We start from the raw sequence: 17979 nt of genomic DNA, 5'->3' as shown, positions 1-17979 counted from the left end.
TCATTGGGCTTTTTATATTTTTATTGTTGAAATAGATATGAACATATATATTTATATATATACTTATATGGCCATTCCATCATCCTTCAAGAATTAAAGTTAGCAAACTACAAAACAAACATTGCAGTCACATAATTATTTTTCATATTATTTTGATTTGTTTTTTTAAATATATATATATAACAATAATAAAAGACATTAAAACGTAAATGTGTAATAAGTGTCGACTTGTAATAAAAAGTTCTTATATGCTGCAGATCCCATGTGGACTGTCACCTAGAGGTTATTGAGATAGATGACTTTGCAGGACCTTATGTTCTCATCTTGTTGTCAGTGCATTGAGTATAAGGGAAAGCTCTACCATAATAATGTATGGGTCGGTGTAGGCCTGTGACTCAGTGATTTGAGTAGCACAGCAGCAATGCGTCACCATCTCCTTGTGAATCTGATCATCTCTTCTACGGCACGCGCCAATGCTTGCATGATTATGCTCATGGGTGGGGCAAAAACTGCTGAGCAGTCTTATGCATCCCCCTTATACCGACCTGTAATATCCTACATACTACAAATAGTTAAAAGAAGTATTCATTGATTATATAAATATATATGTAAGTGTAATAATGTGATCTGCAATGCAGTTATATGGGGTTAGAGCAGGTGGCATTTCTGTGGGTAGCATGGAAATTCACTTTTCTCACATCTACATATGCCAGTAATAATAATGATACATTGTACATATAATTTATTCTACTCGGCTATATAATTAGAGGAGCTGAAGAAACCCCTGCAGTCCAGTAACTATATAACGTGTAAGATGCTGCCAGTGGTGCCCATGCTCTGTACTGCTGCAAAGTGCCCGCATACATAGGGGAGGCTAACTTTACAGGCATAATGATTAACAGTATCTGCAGTGGATTACGTACTGTCTTCTCTTTCCGGCACAGACTTATGCCCTGCTAAGGGATGTGGCAAAACTTACAATTAACTCTTTGCATATTGTGACTGCAGTCATTTGTGAAATCAATGATGACACATAAGAACTTGCACCAAACTAGTTCAGCTCCGCTACATCTGACAATCTCAAGCCTGCTATGTCTGTAAATACATATTTTATAAAGCAGTCGTAACATGCACAACCTCCTATCCCCGGAGTAACTCCTGCACACGTTTGCAGCATTCTTTCTAGTTTCTGCAGTTACAAAGTGCAGAGCATAACCCTGCTGCAGTTGTGGCACATCCGGTGCAGGGTTACTTGTCCACCCTCACAGATATATCACAGTAGATAAGGTTGGAAAAAGACACAAGTCCATCAAGTCCAATCTATACTTCCACCCCATTGCTCATCCGGGACACTAGCAGGGACCCTCGCAGTCACTCACCGTGCTCCAGGTGGTCCCTCACAGCCTGCAGCTGGCTCTCAGTGGCTATGTCACCGATAACAATAAGCAGGTAATGTTTGCGTGGATCCCACCTTGCAGCGGCAGCAGCAGGATTAGTCAAGCGCCGCTGGCCGGGGTGCTGAAGCTCCAGCGCCGACCCTGCGCCGGTCTCCATGACAACGGCAAGGGCCTCCGCAGAGCCCGCCTTGGTCGCCATGGAAACGTTCAGGAGAATGAAAGCCGAGGGGAGTGAGCTCCTGTTCTTAAAAGACGGCCTGGAAGTTCCTGATTGGACGAATGAAGAACATCAGTGCTATGTCACAAGCTCCCGGGTGGGGAGACGATAACTGGATGCAGGACATGTGATAGACTCTAAGTAATAGGTGGAGAATCCCTTAACTTCTTAGATTCCAGAGTAGAACTCCGATGATATAACCAGAATAAAAACTATCGCAGTAGGGAACGTCATGGACAGCGCTGTCAGAAAGGCTTCAAAACTCATGAAAGGAGCTTACAGACAGTACGCAGCAGTATGCATGGGTTATGCTGTGCGCTGGAAGCTCAGAGGTTAACTAGATCTCAGCTGCTGAAAAGCTCAGAAATCTCAGCTGCTGTGCAGAGACACACGAGCCAGAATCTAACGTTATCCCTCGCAGAGTGTCCATTCATCAGAGGGGCTTGTAAGGAGGGGAGGATGAGCCCCACGCTGCTGAGAGTCAGGTCATCAGTCCCATATTCAGACAGCCTGCTCGCTATCAATCCCCCTCTGTGACTAGTCCCCCACCAGAACCAGCAGTGACACCGGCTATTGAATAACTAGATACACCCCCAAGAGATGTTCCTATAGGGATCCATCCCATCACTTGCATCACATCAGCCGCCTGCACTGGGCATAACTGGGGGGGAATCCCTCCATCAAGACACACCTCCCGCTTCTCTCATCAGGGGGCATAGTATTAATAGGGGTAGTATACAGGGGTAGGAAATACATCAGCCAGTGTCCAAAGTTTCTCTAGAAGCACAACATAATCCATGCATACTGCTAGATTTCATAAATTGGTCACTTTACCTCATGTTTTTGCATTCTGTATGTAAGTGTGGGGGGCAGGATATCAAGTAATTTACCAATTTACATCTATTAAAAGTTCTGATTTGCTTTATTGATATATAAAGTGAAGCCTCCTATCTTTTACCTCATCAGATTTCTGCGCCGAAGCATATGATTTTTTAGATGGTACAGACTTGCCACATGCTTAGTGGATTACATAACACAGTGCTATACATTTGCAATACATTTTGTATACTTTTTTTTAATGTTATTTCAGAACATCTAGGGTACTTTAAGCCTGAAGGGTCTGATTGCTCATACTTTATACTGCAATGCTACTGTATTGCAGTATATAGTCTTTTACTCACCCCATGAGGTCTCTCCGTGCACCCTCTGCAGCACCATGATGTAATAGTAGGTCCTGGTGTGCAAAGGGGGTTAAAAAAAAAAAAAACATTCTCACTAATGTGCGCCAGATTATTAAATACTAGCTCACCGTCTTCAATAATCTGGCGCACCCTGCATGTGCCAGGTTTTTTTTTATGCACTCAGTTTAAAGGGCATGTGCCATATTTCTGTCTGACTCTCAACGAAAATGTGGCGCACGGTGCAAATAAACACCAGAGCTCCCCTTTTGGTGCAGAGTTTTGTGTCACGGTGGACACAGTGCTCACATTTTTTGGGGGGATGGTTTGTTGCCCAATTTTGGCGCTGCTTTTATTTCAACTTTTTCCTGCACTTCTAGTTTCCAGACACCTATTTTTGGTGCACTCTGTGGTGCACATTTAGACCAACAGAAAGCAAGTCTACAATTTTCTTAGCCCCTCCCTGAATGTGGAGTGTCATTTCTGATGCCTGTTTTTTGATCTTGCAATGCGCCAAATACATTAAAGCCATGCACCACAAAAAAATATATTTCCTCCAATGTATGTTTGTATTAAAGAGCTCTTCCCACTAACTTGCTGAACAGTGGGGGTTTCAGTGCTGAGACCCCAACAGATTCCGAAAATGAGCGGTCCCACGTACCTCAGTCAGACCCCTTGTCACTATGTCAGACTAATGGAGCTGACGGCCATGCAGGACCACTCTGCTCTATTAATCTTTATGTGGGGCCGCATCGGACCCCCATTTTCGTGATCTGTGGGGGTCTCAGCATTGGCTTTTAATTGGAAAACTGGCGGTGTGTTTTCTCATGTATTTTGGGGTTCTTACGCCTTAATTTATGAAGTGTCGGAAGTTTCCGACACTCTTGACTTGTTCTATTTTTGGCCGCAAAAATTTGGTGCTGCTTGTGAATCCAACAGTTTTTGGTGCTTCTATTTTTCGGACTCTTTTGTGGCACAAAAAGAGAGCAGCTAAAGGCAAATCTAGGGACTTTTAAACATTTTATTCTGTGTGTCAATTCATTAATACCTTGTGTATACAAACTTACATCCCACTGAAAACTATAACACGGTACCTGCGCCACCCTGCGACAAAATTAGTAAATGCCCAGCAGTGGTGAATTTGCAACTTTTCAAACAACCTCCATTCAAAATTTGAGTTTTCTGCAGGGTTGAATAACCTGATTCAAGATGTTTTTTTTTAAGTTGCACAAAAGCCACCCCACAAGGCTTTGCAAACAGCTTTCAGTACATTAAAACAAAAAAAAAATCATAAACCTTGCATTAAAAAAAGCTGTTTGCTTCACCATATTCTGACACCTGTAACTTTTTAAACTACGGTGTACAGAGCTGTCTAAGGTGTCATTGTTTGCAGAATATGAGGACATTTTTATTGATACTATTTTGAAAACGGTACAACCTTTTGATCACTTTTTATTGATATGGGCGGCATAGTGGCTGAGTGGGTAGCACTTCTGCCTTGCAGAGCTGGGGTCCTGGGTTCAAATCCCACCCAGGTAAACATCTGCAAAGAGTTTGTATGTCCTCTCCGTGTTTGTGTGGGTTTTCTCCGGGTACTCCGGTTTCCTCCCACACTCCAAAACATACTGTTAGGTTGTTTAGATTGTGAGCCCCATGGGGACAGGGAACAATTTGACTAACTCTGTGCAGCGCTGCGTAATCTGTAGGTGCTATATAAATAAAGAATTATTATTATTGATATATTTATGGGAGACAAAATGGCAAAAAGTGTTGACTGACATTTAAGCTCTATTTTCTGTTACGGGAATAACTGTTTTTATACTTTAATATATCTGACATTTTGGGACACAGCGATACCTAAAATGTTTATGATTTAACTTGTTTATTTTTATATTTGTTCCAGGAAAACTTTTTTATATTTTTTTGACTGTATTGCGGTATATTGTAGATATCTATGTAGTTAGGTTCCAGAACCAGAAGCATGATCACTACAAAGATATGATATCAGGACCAAGCTTGCTAGATATATACAACCAAAAGCAAGTCTACTACTGAGATATCGTACCAGAGTCAGGCTTACTACTAAGATATGGTAGCAGAACCAACTTTACTAGATACATGCAAACAGAACTAAGTTTACTATACAGATACAGTGCCAAAACTAAACTTACTACATTGATGCGTTACCAGAAACAAGTTTGCTACATAGTTACACAACAACAACCAAACTCATTGGGGCTCATTTACTAAGGGCTTTGGGCTGCACTTTTGTTGGACAGTAAATGTTCTTCTAGGCTAAAACGCCTTGCACAGGTATTTAAGAAGTGATTGAGGTGCACATGACCCATTTGTGGTGCAACTGCGCTGGCTTCATGCGACATAATTTAGGGTGCATGCCGACGGTCAGTCTGACTGATTCGTACTGAAAGTCGTATTTAACTTGCAAATTGTGTTGCATGCCCTATGTTAAAGGTGTACCACAAAAAAGATGGTGAACTGTGTCAGACCAGTGCGGGGAAGCAACAGATTCATATTTTCTGGCGCACAATCTTAATGAATCGCCGCAAGCAGCATTATACACGGAAATAGCACTTTTAGTGCATTTTCCGATTTTCTAAGTCAATGTGCTAAGAACCAATTTGAATTCTTGAATAAAACCAGAGCCAAGCTTACAGTATATAAGCTTTCCTTTTTATTGCTGTTATCCTGCAAAGTTTAGGCTAAGTTCTTAACCACTGCTTAATTTTCCATTATGCTATTTTTATTATAGAAGAGTATAAAGGAAACTATAAATAGGTCTTTCATTCACATTCTGTTCAGAAGGCCCCCTTCCATAATTTATAACAAAGATGTGAACTGGACCTTATCCCCTTACTGACACAGTGCAACCACGACCCAATGCTAGCGTAAACACTTCATAAATACTTGTGCAAGCAGTTTGCACATTCTTTACAGTCCACAGTAAGACAGAACACTGGCACAAACACATTAATAAATGTGGGCCACGGTATCATGGGAACTCTGGGCAGAGTGAATTGGACTCAGCTTCAGGGTAGATACAGGAACACGTTAGTTTCCACCCACTTCACAGAAAATGTCATAACTTTGAAAATAAAAGGGTGAATAATACAGTATTGGCATCATTCTATATTGGGGCAGATTTACTTACCCGGTCCTGTCGCGATCCAGCAGCGTGTTCTCTGCGGAGGATTCTGGCAATACAGGTAGTGTGCCCGATGTCCACCAGGTGACGCTGCTGCGCTGAATTCCGTCGGAGTTCACTGAAGTTCACCGACCTAAATGCGGCGGTTTTTCCGAATCCGTCTGGTTTTCTTACGGCCACGTCCCCCGATTTCCGTTGTGTGCATGCTGGCGCCGATGCAGCACAATCCAATCGCGTGCGCCAAAATCCCAGGGCAATTCAGGGAAAATCGGCACAAATCGGAAATATTGGGGTAACGCGCCGGAAAAACGTGATTCGGGCCATTAGTAAATGACCCCCATTGTTTTTAGGGAGGGAGAATCACATATGAGAATTTGGTAAAAACATTATAATTTCAGAGTTATGCTTTAATCTCAAATTTAAGAACGAAAGTGCAGCTTTATCAATAACCAGAATTGAAACAAATTTTCACATTTGCTGCAAGAGTCAGAGATAAAATATGTAGAATATATCATCTGGCAGAGCAGCACTCATCTTCCCAAGTCCAATGTCATTGATATAATTAGTAATGCATTTTCAGTACATTTAGTCTGGACATCGCTATCAATTATGACATTTATGCTCCAGTTATACATGTCTTACTTGCAAACCTGAAAATAGACACTTTCAGTTCCAGATAATACATTCCTACAGATTCATCCGTCTGTATGGAGTTTAGCTGTCCATTATCTATTGATTCACATTGTAATGAGGACCAGAATAGATTATTGTGTCCTATTTCGCATTCGGTCAAACCAGCCTTTCTTCTGAGAAATTTCCCAGGATTCTTTGAGACCTTTTCTACAGGTTTATATTGCTGCAGAAATGTTATATGATGCACATAGATTAATGGGCAATGTGCTGTCATCTGCTATGAGCTTTGGCTTTCCAGAAACATATTTTGCTGCAGTGCAGGACTGGTCATTTTATTGCCATTTTCCTATAATGATAGAATAATGGTAACAGTAGCAAATAGTTGTAAGGTGTGTGGTATTTTTATCCTTTGTGAAATAATAATTATAATAGGATATTAATGTTGGTTAATTGGCTACTGCTAACCTGCTATGCAGGGGCGTAACTAGGAGAGGCTGGGCCCCATAGCAGATTTCTGCATGGGGCCCCCCTTCCCCTTAAAATATATATATATGGCAGGCAAACATCGGGCGCGCTGGAGAGGAGGTGAGGTGAGTGCAGCTCACCCCTCCCCTCTCCATAGAGAATAGAGCCGCATGGTCGTTCTTACGGCCATAGATTGAGCACGCTCTATTTCTTTTGCTCAAAACAGTGAGTACTCGTTGTGTTCACCGTCCTGAGCCTAGGCGGTGTAGAAGCCTATGGGGGAAGTATATCCGGCAGCAAATTTGCGGCCAGATATACGTCCCCCATATGTTCTTGGGAAGGTACCCCTATACAGACATGTTTATACAATTACACACATTTATACACTGATATATACACACCTTTATATACACACATAAAGTTCTACACTCGTATACTCACACCCTTATACATACAAGCATACACTTATACACACACATTTATGCACTCATATACATTTATACACTAATACACAGAGTATATACAAACTCATACAGTATACACATTATATACATATAATACATTTACAATACACACACACATACATATATATATATATATATATATATATATACATATATACATACATACACAAATACAGTATACACTGACCATATATACACATACATGCAGGATAAAAACACCATATACACACATGCTGCATATACATACAACAAATACACACACATTCAGTATATACAGCATACATACTTACCACATACAAAAACACACATCATATATATATATGCTAATATAAATATATGCATGTAAAAATACAGTATTTGCTTCAATGCATTTATACACAGTATATACATGTATACAAAGTAGATGCATCTATACACATATACATAGGATTTACATATATATATCTACAGAATATGCATAAACAGTATATATACACACATATACACAGTATATACATATATACACACATATACACAGTATATACATATATACACACATATACACAGTATATACATATATACACACATATACACAGTATATATACAATATACACACATATACACAGTATATATACAATATACACACATATACACAGTATATACATATATACACACATATACACAGTATATACATATATACACACATATACACAGTATATACACAATATACACACATATACACAGTATATATACAATATATACACATATACACAGTATATATACAATATATACACATATACACAGTATATACACACATATACACAGTATATACACAATATATACACATATACACAGTATATACACATATACACAATATATACACAATATATACACATATACACAGTATATACACAATATATACACAGTATATACACATATACACTGTATATACATATATACACAGTACATACATCTATACACAGTATATACATATATACACATATACACAGTATATACACAATATACACACATATACACAGTATATATACAATATATACACATATCCACAGTATATATACAATATATACACATATACACAGTATATATATAATATATACACATATACACAGTATATACACACATATACACAGTATATACACAATATATACACATATACACAGTATATACACAATATATACACATATACACAGTATATACACAATATATACACATATACACAGTATATACACAATATATACACATATACACAGTATATATACAATATATACACATATACACTGTATATACATATATACACAGTACATACATCTATACACAGTATATACATATATACACATATACACTGTATATACACATATACACTGTATATACATATATACACAGTATATGCATATAAATACATATAAACATACAGATAAATACATATGTATATACTTACCTTTTAGGAAGTTTGGGGGCTGTATGGGTGTTCAGGCAGGTGTTCAGGTGGGTGTCCAGATGCATTCAGACGGCGGGGGGGGGGGCGCGAGCGGGGGGGGGGCACGAGCTGGGGAGGGGGGGCCGAGCGGGGGAGGGGGGGCCGAGCGGGGGAGGGGGGGTCGAGCGGGGGAGGGGGGGCCGAGTGTCAACTGTGCCGCCCTACAGGGTGATGAGCGGGCAGGTCAGGGAGATGGGGGGGCGGGTCAGAGAGGTGGCTGGGGGGCAGGTCAGAGAGGTGGCTGGGGGGGCAGGTCAGAGAGGTGGCTGGGGGGGCGGGTCAGAGAGGTGGCTGGGGGGCGGGTCAAGGAGATGAGCAGGCATTGGATCCTGGAAAGAGGTGGGTGGGCTCAAGAGACATGTGTAGATGCACAGAGAGGGAGGGGCCCGTGGGCACGATCCGGCAGGCACCCGGCACTGCAGCCCCGGACCACTTACCCCAGGCCGTGGCAAAGCACTGCAGGGAGCTTGCATCCCCGGGCCCCTGAACCTCACGGGCCCCGTAGCAAGCGCTACGGCTGCTACGGCAGTAGTTACGCCACTGCTGCTATGCTAATTAATGAAATATTTTAACTACTTCCGTACTGCTGTATGACTGTATACATGACATGGGCTGAGCCCTCTCAATACGCAGCGCGTGTCAGCTGGAACAGATTGCAGCAGTTAGCCTGTTATGTGCCACGGTTCAAACCTGACAATGGGAACCTTACAATGCTTCACATGGACGCTGATATCTTGGATGGCTGACTGGTCCCCCCCCCCATGAGGTCAACGGAAGGCAGCGATCGGTTGCCAGAGACACACTGTAATACAGAAGTAGTATATTCGCAATATACTGCAATACAGCTGTACAGTAAATAAGCAGCTCCTAGTGCAGTTTTTACAGGTGACAGGTCCTCTTTAAGCCGAGTTAGGATTTTTCAGCACAGTTTTTGTACTGAAAATCTATTCTTATACTCATTTATATATGGTAATGACATTTAAAACTGCAATGAAGCTTCCTATAGAATGACAACAAGCAGAAATCTAATGTGAGTTGTTGATACACAAAGTATTTTGGAAAATTGCATACACACTTAAATAGCAACTATTTGCTGAAACCATACAACCCCTTTAAAGGGAACCTACCACCACGAATCTACCTATAAAGGTAGATCGGGTGGGAGGTGGATCAATAGGATGTGAGGATAGCTCTTTTAAGGGCTAATCTTCACATCCCCTCCCTTTTTTGATAACTTTTATTAACTGAATATGTAAATTTTGTTATGCAACTACTGGGGCGTGGAGTAGCCGCAGCTGAGGCTACATGGTGCGGCTGCTCCACGCCCCAGTATAATCTTTGTTCCTCCTACCCAAAATCTTTGGCGCGCAGCTCCTCGTAGCACCCACGTCCGACAAGCCTGCCATTGGCGCATGCGCAGAACAGCAGGCGCATGCGCAGATGGCAGTTTCGTCGGACGAGGGCACACAGCTACGAGGACCTGCGTGCCGAAGATTTTAGGTAGGAGGAACAAAGAGGCTTCTGGGGCGTGTGAAGGAGCATGAAGCAGAAGGGAGGAGCTGTACAAGGTGCAAGTTAAGTAAATACACACAATTATATTGTAATGCAAATGCTTAGAAAAGGCAGAAAGACATATTTGCAATGCAGCTTCTGTAACCTGTCTTTAGTGAAAATGAGGTCCCTGTTGACAGGTTCCCTTTAAAGGAGTCCTTCAGTGACATACAAGTTAACCCCTATCCACTGGATAGGGGCTAACTTGTAGATTGAGATGAAGAGAGCATACAGTCTATATCACCTGTAGGTGATCTGACCTGAAGAAGACATCCTTCCATTGTTTTTTTTTTTTTTGTATTACATTTTTATTTCTTTTTCAAACAAAATTTTTACAAACAGTGCTCTTTAGGAGCGTCTAGAAAACAAATCAGATCTCCTCAGTCTCCTCCGGGGCACCACGCATCAGAGTATTGTAAGCCGATGATGATTTAAAGATAAACCAGTGTTGCCAAGTCTTCTGATAACGTGCCGCGCTCTTAGGATCCGAGTTCAGCAGACTCTCCATCCGACTAATCTCCTCCACTCTCCTCAACCACTGGAAGACTGTGGGTGGTTCAGTAGATAACCAGCAAGCTGGTATACATAATTTAGCTGCGTTCAATAAATGTCGAACCAGTGAACGCCTGTATGTGGCAAGGGAGACATCATTATGGTGTAACAAAACCCAGGCCGGGTTGTTTTGTAATGCTTTGCCTGTCACCTCGCGAACCACCTCAAGTATGGGATCCCAATAAGAGGAGAGTCTAGGACACTCCCAGACATCCTTCCATTGTTGACCAGAAGAAGACATCCTTCCATTGTTGAAATGCACTTGTCTTGTTCTTTTAATGAAATCTTTTGTGACACCTAATTGTGAGTTATTCTTCCTTTTCCTCTAAATCAGGGCTTCTCTAAACACCCAGTTTGTCCAGACCCACAATTTAATCAATTAGGATAATGGTTTTTATCTGTAATAATAGTATTGATGTTGGAACACTCTACAAAATACAGAAGCTAACTTGTTTCCTAGCCGTAGGCAAGATCAGGGGCGTCGCTAGGTCAAAAGATCCGGGGCTCGTGCCCCGGATCTTTTGCCAGGTGCCCCGGATCTCCCTGGGACATTAGCTCCGCTGCCCGGGCATCCTCCTCTCTCTCTTCACGATCAGTGTTCACTGCTTTCCCTGCAGGACCTGTGATGATGTCACGATCACATGACCTGCAGGGGGAAGCAGTGCACGGAGCTGCAGGAGTGAGGTGAGAGGGAGAACATAGGAAGATCTATATGGGCACATGACAGGAAGATCTATATGGGCACATGACAGGGGGATCTATATAGGGCACATTACAGGGGGATCTGTGTGGGGCACATTACAGGGGGATCTGTGTGGGGCACATTACAGGGGATCTGTGTGGGGCACATTACAGGGGAATCTGTGTGGGGCACATTACAGGGGGATCTATATGGGGAAAATTACAGGGAGATCTGTGTGGGGCACATTACAGGGAGATCTGTGTGGGGCACATTACAGGGGGATCTGTGTGGGGACATTACAGGGGGATGTGTATGGGGCACATTACAGGGGGATCTGTGTGGGGCACATTACAGGGGGATCTGTGTGGGGCACATTACAGGGGGATCTGTGTGGGGCACATTACAGGGGGATCTGTTTGGGGATATTACAGGGGGATCTGTGTGGGGCACATTACAGGGGGATCTGTGTGGGGCACATTACAGGGGGAGCTGTATGGGGCACATTACAGGGGGATCTATATGGACACATTACAGGGGATCTGTGTGGGGCACATTACAGGGAGATCTGTGTGGAGCACATTACAGGGGGATCTGTGTGGGGACATTACAGGGAGATCTGTGTGGGGCACGTTACAGGGGGATCTGTGTGGGGCACGTTACAGGGGGATCTGTGTGGGGCACATTACAGGGGGATCTGTATGGGGCACATTACAGGGGGATCTATATAGGGCACATTACAGGGGGATCTATATAGGGCACATTATAGGGGGATCTGTGTGGGGCACATTACAGGGGGTTCTGTCTGGGGACATTACAGGGGGATCTCTGTGGGGCACATTACAGGGGGTTCTGTGTAGGGCACATTACAGGGGGATCTGTGTGGGGCACATTACAGGGGGATCTGTATGGGGCACATTACAGGGGGATCTGTGTGGGGCACATTACAGGGAGATCTGTATGGGGCAAATTACAGGGGGATCTGTGTGGGGCACATTATAGGGGGATCTGTGTGTGGGGCACATTACAGGGGGATCTGTATGGGGCACATTACAGGGGGATCTGTGTGGGGCACATTACAGGGAGATCTATATGGGGCACATTACAGGGGGATTTGTATGGGGCACATTACAGGGGGATCTATATGGGGCAAATTACAGGGGGATCTGTGTGGTGCACGTTATAGGGAGATCTGTGTGTGGGGCACATTACAGGTGGATCTGTGTGTGGGGCACATTACAGGGGGATCTGTGGGAGGCACATTACAGGGGGATCTGTGGGAGGCACATTACAGGGGGATCTGTGTGGGGCACATTACAGGGGGATCTGTGTGGGGCACATTACAGGGGGGTCTGTGTGGGGCACATTACAGGGGGATCTGTGTGGGGCACATTACAGGGGAATCTGTGGGAGGCACATTACAGGGGGGCTGTGTGGGAAGCATATTACTGGGGATCATTACAGGGGGGCCTGTGTGGGGCACATTACTGAGGGGGGTTACAAGGGTTGATATTACTGGATAGATGTGTGGGTGACATTATTGGGGGATGAGTGGGTGACTTTACTTGGGGGGGGGGACAATACTGGAAGAGATGTGTGGGTGACAATACTGGGGGCTGTGTGAGGACATTACTGGGGGGCTGTGGGAACATTCCTTGGGGTGTGTTCACACGTGGCAGCAGTAAGGGCCTAGGTTTGATCTCACATGAGTTTCCAGTGATGATTATGTGATGAATAACGAGCGCCTGGTCTCTTGTATTTGTTTAAGTGTCACGTGTGAGCACAGCCTTAGGGTGATTTTGAACGTGTTTTTGGCCTGTTTTTAAGCAGTCCGTTTTTGAAAACGCATCCGTTTTTGACAGGTTTGACCAATTATCTAAATTCAAACTGGTCAAAAACTGATACTATTTTTGATGGACTGCTTAAAAACGGCCAAAAACGTGTTCAAAACGCCACGTGTGACATCACCCTTACAGTATTTTGGGAGAGTGTTAGGGGCAGCAGCAGAACAACACTGTCAGGGTGCAGTCGCACGTTGCAGTTACAACTGCATCACAATCAGTTTTGAGGTGGTTTTAGGTGCAGTTATGTTAATTTAACACGTGAAAGACATGAACTGGTGAATTTGAGTTTGAAGGGGAAACCTGTTCCACAAATGTTCTTCACTGCACCTGAACTGCACCTAGAACCACCTCAAAACTGATTGCAATGCAGTTGTAACTGCAACATGTGAACGCAACTTCGGAGAACGAAGATTTTGGGATAATGAAGGACATAAGATGTCTGTGTGGTGAAGTCCACAGAAAGGAGACGTGGTGATGCCGAATCCAAGGGTGGTTGCACATGTGGCATTTTGAACCCGTTTTTAGAAAACGCATCCATTTTAAATTAAGATAATTGGTAAAACGGACAAAAACAGATGCGGTTTCAAAAACGCATGCGTTTTTTAACGGACTGAAAACGCCTGACTAAAAATGGACTAACAACCGTTTCAAAACGTCACGAGTTCCACCACCCTAATAATGAAGTGGACATGTCACCTGCAGTCACTGGATGTAAGTCAGGAGTTTCTGTAGCTGTGTAGCCCCCTCAGTAAAGTTGTTATTGGCACAATCACATGTGAGGGAGTTACTGTATGTACAGGAGGGGGCATTACTGAAAGTCTGATACAAATGCATTGGGGCCCGTGCCCCGGATCTTTTTCCACCCTAGCAACGCCCCTGGGCAAGTTAATATACAAATTTATTGATTGATGTTCATTCTGCAACAGACCTGAAAATTAAATGGACAATAATAACTCTATATAAACTGCCAGGCTGAAGGATTACTATTATGTATCAGTATCACTGTATTTGTACATCCCAACCATACCTGCAAAGGGATCATTTTCCATTCCCAAAGCTGTAGAAAAAATTACATTAGACAATATTTTCCATCAATCATAAATTAAATAGGCACAATGGACATTTAATTTGAAAATAAATTTGAAAAATGATGAATGATAATTTTTAATCAACATTGTGTAAACATGTGGAATTTGTTATACGGATAACATGTTTGTATTGGGCACACAAAGAGAAAGTCATTGCCCATAAGCTAATGGAGAAGTGTATCTACAACCTAGCACCACAGCACCGCTTAGAGGCTGCAAACAGTAACATGAATAAGTCGCAATCTGCATGAAATGCAGTACAGTAACTGGGACATGCTCCAAAGTGAGGAGACCAGTATTCAGGACATTCATAGAAATTATAGGACCATACGTTTGATGGTTAGATGATTCTTGACAGGGAAGAATGATTTTTACTTGCCTTTCAAAAGTTGCATTCCTTCATTAATTTTAGTCTTTAGATGCATCATTGCCTCCTTTCACCTGTCCTGGTTTTATTTCTTAGCAAAGCAAGTACTGTCATTGTAATGTATCCTCCGGAAATGTACCTTGAAGGGGACCTATCACCCTAAAAAAACGCACTAAGAGCTGCTTACCAAAGTAAGCAGCTTGTAGTGCTACCCCATTTATTGCAGTGTTAAACTGCCAGCTTTATCTGAACCCTCCAATAATCAGAACCTTCCGATAAAGCTAGCAGGCATAGCCTCAGAACGCCATATTCATGAGAGGGGGTCCAAGGAGGCGGTGACTGCCGCATGAAGCCCAGGAGTCACTGCCGGCCTATGGCATGGGAGGGGCGGTCCGGGGAAGAAGCAGCGCCTAAAAAACAACCCCCTCATGAATACCCTGGACCGATGTGAGCTTGGTCCGGCGTTCTGAGGATTCCGATAAAGATAGCAGTTTAACACTGCTATAAATGGGGTGGCGCTAGGAGCTGGTTACTTAAGTAAGCAGCTCTTAATGCGTTTTTTAGGGTGACAGGTCCTCTATAAAGTGGTTTTCCAAAGGCATGAACATATTTTATAATTGCTGAACATGCCAAACATAGGAAAATGACACTTACTGCTCCCAAAACCTCTGCTGCTACTTTATAAAAACTGCTCAGGTTCCTGAACCTAGGAAAGGAAAGTTAGGAAATGCTTAGAGATACCCACTAAATCACTTGACAAAGTTATGATCTCTCCAATCCAGTGATTAGTTGAGCTGTAATAACCAATTCAACAACAAAGATACAAGTAACTGTGCCAGTGCAGTTTCTGTACAGGGGCAGTGAGGAATTGGGGAGAAGGGGATAACACAGAATCACAGAATCTATCATAGGAACCGAAAAAACAAAATGGAAACTACAAACTGATCTGACTGGTAATAACTTATTTAAAATAATAGTTTTCTTGTATTCTGTAAACCTGTCGTTGCAGCAACTAAAGAAAGCTGTGTCCATTAGCACAAAGATAAAATAAAAAAGTATATAATGCAGAAAACAACATAAAATTAGAAATGATCACGTATATATCACACATATCGCATAATATGGCAGTACATTTTTAAACACAAAGTATAAAGAAAAACTGAGCATATGTATACCTGGGAATAACTGATTACTAGGCTAGCACTTGGCAAATCACATGTTGTTCAGTAACTCAAATCATCAAGGGAAACCAAATACAGTATATTTATACTGCAATATATAGCTACTCTGTGGAATTCACACCACTACACAAATTATAATTATCATGACTTCTGTAATATCTAATCTAATTTTGACGGTTAAAAATACATAGTGTAGATAAGAAATTTTAATCAATAAGATTATTAATAAGCAAATCAATACGGGAAAAGATAAAAGAAAAACTTACCCATTATATGTATCCCAATGTGTTCTTACAGTAGGATATTTCTAGTTCGGCTCCTCCCCCTGAAAGTGGCTTTATAATTAAATGCGACTGATGTTCAGGGGGTCGCCCCCTAGTAATGTCCTCCCTTATAAAAGTGACCTCCCTTATTATATACTAAGCAGATGCCAGGGAGTTCGCTGTGTCTTTCCATCTTGTGTCTTCTCTAGTATTCAGCGTAAACTGTGCAGGCGTAGGCAAAAAACGATGCCTCCGTCTGCCAGTAAATATCTTTTGGATGTTCTCATTGCATATACAAAAGACATGATGTGATGAAAGCGTTAGGGTGCATTCCCACCCACTTATGCTACGGCTGGGTGGGCATGCGGCGTTGTGCTCACCGTAACGTGCAGGGGCGCCATAGCCACTTACGAGGGACATTTTTCCATCCACAAATAAGTCCCCTAAATGGTCGTGTGAATGCGGCCTTATACTGACCCGGTTGATAAGATTGCAGGTGAGCTGCGTAGCAGGCTGGAGCAGCAAGTGTAGCTGGCTGCACAATGCAGAGCCTATGCAGAGGTGCATTATATAGAAAACTAGTTGCAAACCTAAGTGGGGCTTTGTTGTAGCAGAGCTGATGTAGAAAAACTTAGTATAGTAGAATTGATGTAGCAAATCTTCTTTAGTAAAGCTTGGTGGCAGTGTGATGTTTAATAGCGATGCATCTGTAGTAACAAACTTTGATCAGTGGGTGGCAGCAAAGTAACCAACTGCCCATAAGTACAGCACATGTTTTAATGTAAATATATGTACATATTGGGGCTTATTTACTAAAGTCCAGTGGCTGCATTTTCGTTGCATTTTCCGACGTTTTCAGGGATTGCGCAAGGGAATTGCGTTGCACGCAATCAGATTCTGTCGCAATCGCGTTGGCTTTCATGCGACACTAATCGGGGGGGGGGGGGGGGGCCACATACGATCTGACGGATTCGGACAACGTGCGGGATTTAACATTTAAATTTGTACTTACATGCACCGGGAAGAAAAAGGTGAACTCCGGCGGACCTGAGCGGGAAAGCGTCACATTCGGGGCGCACGATCTTTGTGAATCGCGACAGCTGTGCAGGATCGTCAGACAACGCACCTCGGGGATTGAGCAGAGACGGGTAAGTAAATGTGCCCCATTGTTCTGGGCTGTAAAGTCTTATTGTAGGTAATTACTGGGACATTCTGGACAGTTTTGAAAATAAAATACAGGCAGTCCCCGGGTTACGTTCTGCAGGCTTGTTCTTAAGTTTGCATGTAAGTTGGAACTGTATACTTTATTATTGTAACCTCAATCAAAATTTTTTTGGTCTCTGTGACAACTGGATTTTAAAAATGTTGGATTGTCATAAGAACCAGAATTAACAATAAAGCTACATTACAGACACCTGTGATAACTGTTGCCGGGGATCACTGTGGCCTAGGACTAAAGT

The 17979-nt window shown here is 42.6% G+C and overlaps 1 protein-coding gene across 1 annotated transcript in view; it reads right to left on the bottom strand.

Moving 5' to 3' along the window:
- MAP1A (microtubule associated protein 1A) overlaps nucleotides 1-1614 on the bottom strand; it is a 125828-nt gene extending 124214 nt beyond the window's left edge. The window contains exon 1 of the mRNA XM_072148370.1: nucleotides 1380-1614. Coding sequence (XP_072004471.1) covers nucleotides 1380-1596 — 217 coding nt within the window. The 5' untranslated portion in view covers nucleotides 1597-1614. The remainder of the gene's footprint in view (nucleotides 1-1379) is intronic.
- Nucleotides 1615-17979: the final 16365 nt, after the last annotated feature.

The sequence above is a fragment of the Engystomops pustulosus genome, chromosome 4, assembly GCF_040894005.1.
Source record: "Engystomops pustulosus chromosome 4, aEngPut4.maternal, whole genome shotgun sequence".
Classification (NCBI taxonomy): domain Eukaryota; kingdom Metazoa; phylum Chordata; class Amphibia; order Anura; family Leptodactylidae; genus Engystomops; species Engystomops pustulosus.
Note: the sequence above shows the minus strand (reverse complement) of the source record. Positions and strands in the feature narration are given on the sequence as shown.